At 53.6% G+C, this 3,415-nt stretch overlaps 1 protein-coding gene across 1 annotated transcript in view; it reads right to left on the reverse strand.

Moving 5' to 3' along the window:
• The window catches only part of phV27 (extracellular matrix glycoprotein pherophorin-V27), a gene marked incomplete at both ends in the record, with an annotated part of 2,213 nt that extends 942 nt beyond the window's left edge, over positions 1 to 1,271 (reverse strand). Inside the window, 2 exons of the mRNA XM_002957115.1 lie at positions 171 to 696; positions 1,043 to 1,271. Of these exons, the coding sequence (XP_002957161.1) occupies positions 171 to 696; positions 1,043 to 1,271 (755 nt within the window). The remainder of the gene's footprint in view (positions 1 to 170; positions 697 to 1,042) is intronic.
• Positions 1,272 to 3,415: the final 2,144 nt, after the last annotated feature.

The following is a 3,415-nucleotide window of genomic DNA, read 5'->3' on the forward strand; positions in this document are numbered from 1 at the left end:
GAGGAGAGGGCGGTGATGGGGAAGGAGGTGGAGGAGAAGGCGGTGGTGGGGAAGGAGGTGGAGGAGAAGGCGGTGGTGGGGAAGGAGGCGGGGGAGGTGGTAACGGAGAAGGCGGAAGGGGAGAAGGTGGTGGTGGGGAGGGAGGTGGAGGAGAAGGCGGTGATGGGGACGGAGGTGGAGGAGAGGGCGGTGATGGGGAAGGAGGTGGAGAAGGAGGTGGTGGGGAAGGAGGTGGAGGAGGTGGTAACGGAGAAGGCGGAAGGGGAGAAGGTGGTGGTGGGGAGGGAGGAAGCGGAGAGGGAGGAGGGGGAGAAGGAAGCGAGGGGGGCGGGGGGGCCGCGGGTGGAGGCAACGGCTGTGGTGGTGGTGGGAGGGCTGATACCTGCTCAAACGGCGGCGGTGGTGGTGACAGTGCTGTTACCCGCACAGGGCAGCAGTCGTTGGTGCTACCACCTGCTGTGTCCCAGTTAAAAATTGCATACTTGCAGATCCCATCTCCTGCGCTGCACAAATCCGAGAGATACGTGCAGGGCGTCCTCTTCTGCAGGAAGAGGCAGATCTGGGTGCCTGGAGCACCAGCAGGACTCAGAAACAACTTGGTTACACGCAGGACGCTGAGTTGGCTGTTGAATTCCCAAGACCCCCAAGTCTGATTGTTGACTGTTACCCGCTGGAGAGAGGGCCTGCAGGAGGACACTGCGAGAGCGCAAGAGAGAGGGGAGATAATCTTAGTCTGGAAGTACCTGCCACCGAACACTAATAGTGGTAATGGTGGGCGTGAACAATAACATCTCTGGAGGCCATTCGCATGGAGGTGGAAACAAAAAATACCTTAACGGAGGGCATGGCAGTGCGCGGGAAGCAAATAGGCAGCCACAAGGGCCTGCATTAATGTCCCGCAACAGGCAAACCAGCAAGGTGGGCTGAGACTTGTTGCCAACTAGCAACCTCTCCGAGCTAAGGCACAAACCAAGTTGCTGCGAAATACTGACGATTCAGTATGAATAACCCCCTTCACCGGTCCGAATACCAAGAGACTTACCGACGTCGAACTCAATTTTATAAATGCCTTGTCTGCCATTGCAACACTGAAGCTTTGGAGTGCAGCTGGAAGTTTTTGTAATGGCAAAGCAATGCTTTTGGTAATCGCCCGACGAAGAGGGAGGGATGCCATTAAGGATGAAGGGCGACGCGTTAGGGCTACGAATACAGTTGCAAAGCGGTGGAAACGGAGGTCGTGTTGAATTTCCACTATCAGATCCAGCGCCCATGACGAGCACAGGCGCCAATAATAGCCATATTGCTACCGTTGCCGCGATGCAGACGCAGCTTCGGCGAGCAGTCTCCGCCATTGTGGCTGCGGACCAACAGCAAACCGCCAGACTGTCCCCGTTGTATACAGCGAAAACAACGACGTCAGTTGCCGCAAAGTTCCTGCGCCCAAGGCAGTGAGGGCAAGGTAGGGTACGTCCTTAAGAAACCGGAAGGTGATGCATGCGCCCCCTAGCTAGGTCTATCGCATTAGAAATGGATAAGTTCTGGGAAATGTAAAATTATTACACCTTCACATTTCATTGCTGATAGGATGACAGGTGGCACCAAGGCAATCAGTGCTTCGCAGAAATACACCCACGTACCCTTTTAGATCTGCTTAACCTCAAAGATACAGAGCTCGCAACACTAGGCGTGCGCCTGCGCAGGATAACCCTGATCTGCAGGGTGTGAGATAACTTGCGCGCCGAGGCCACCGCCCTATGCGCCTGTGGCACCCAGGCCCCTGTGATAACTAAGATCTACAAGGCCTAAGTTAGGGCTTTAATGCTCCATAGTCTCGATGAGCACGACGCTTAAATACATGGCTCATGCACGATTCTGTACTGCATTTGGAATGCGATGGTGGAGAAGTACGCTAGCTGCTATTAGACAGGCCTTAACAGCGCTGTGTGATATATGGCTGCAATATTATTTACCTCAGTTGCTCTATGGTTAATGTAAATTAGCGGACGTCACGGAGAACGGTTGAAACTATACTCACATTTTTGTTGCCTTTTACCTTGCACTGATTAAAATGTATGATTGCACTTACCAAACTGGACACAAATGCTGAGGAATTTACCCCTAAGCGGCGGCCCAACGCCAACTTGCTGTTTCTTCATGCACCGATGCTCGCGTTTTGCTCTTAGTGGCCGTCATATCATAGGCAGCCTTACATTTTTTTATGAACGTCTGTTGCGAGCGTGGCTTTCGTTTGCTGCCCCTCAGAATAAGACGACAATGGAAGCTTGGTAAAGAAAACGAACTCGTTCAGCCAGAAGTTGCGAGGCTTTCAGTTTGCGATCATTGTCGTTACGTAGTTCACCAAAGCGGCGATTTAGGGGCTTGAATCAGTCGGGGGCTTGGGCCCGCCTGGACCGTCAAACCAGTCTTGCCCGTGGAGACTAGCACAGCAGCCTTAGCTTCATGGAATGTTTGTCTACGACAGCCAGCCGTCCCATATTACGAGGAACCTCGCTCCATCCCATGGGACCTTGCCTTTGCTGACTTCATCTGGGCCTCTAACCCCCTGTAGATTGGGCTTCATTAAGACCCGTGCAAGCGACAATAAAGTATCGACAGGTCTGCGGCAAGCACGAAACCCGGCCGGGCAACGGCCGGAATTGACAGTAGCGACTTGGGCGGAGAAGCGCACCACTGTCCGCACAATAGGGTGAACAGGGTCATTCAGGGGGCTTTGGGAACACAGAACACGGAGGGGGGTGGCAGGCAGGGCCAGGAAAGCCACGTGGATGGTAAAATGGAAGAATGGTGACGCATGACCCTGAGTGGAGGGTAGGACACAAGGTTGGGGAGAGCGCAATTCTTTGGGCTGCCCCGGTCGCACAATTCCTGTGCTTCCCTAATTCGACACCCCGAACAGGCCAATCCTGGCTGTCGGAATGTCCCTGCCAGACCAATTCGACACCCGGACAGGCTAATTCGACTCCCGGACAGGCCAATTCAGGCCCAGCACAGCGCAATTCCGGGGCTCCACTGTTAACAGCGCATTTCGAATACCTCCGGCGAGCCCGCCAGAACAATTCAAGACCCCGACGGACCAATTTTTTGTCAGGAATAAAATCTAGGCTAATTCTGCGACAGAGCTCTTCCCCAATCCCAGCCCCAATTCTACCCTCTTCCCTGAGCATCTGTCACCTGTTCGCGCAGCACATCTCCACAAGCCATTTTCATTCATTCAAGCCATTGAGTTGGGGGATTGGGGATATTTCAGTTGATGGGAGTGGTACTACAACATAGCTAAGAGTTTTTGTCCGTATTCATTCCGCACTTGTGGGACTACTAGGCGCGTAAGCAGATTTGCAAAAAGTGATGAAACAGCTCACCGAAAGTCCGCAGCAGCTATTTGCACGGAGCATGC

This window comes from Volvox carteri (genome assembly GCF_000143455.1).
Source record: "Volvox carteri f. nagariensis unplaced genomic scaffold VOLCAscaffold_69, whole genome shotgun sequence".
Classification (NCBI taxonomy): domain Eukaryota; kingdom Viridiplantae; phylum Chlorophyta; class Chlorophyceae; order Chlamydomonadales; family Volvocaceae; genus Volvox; species Volvox carteri.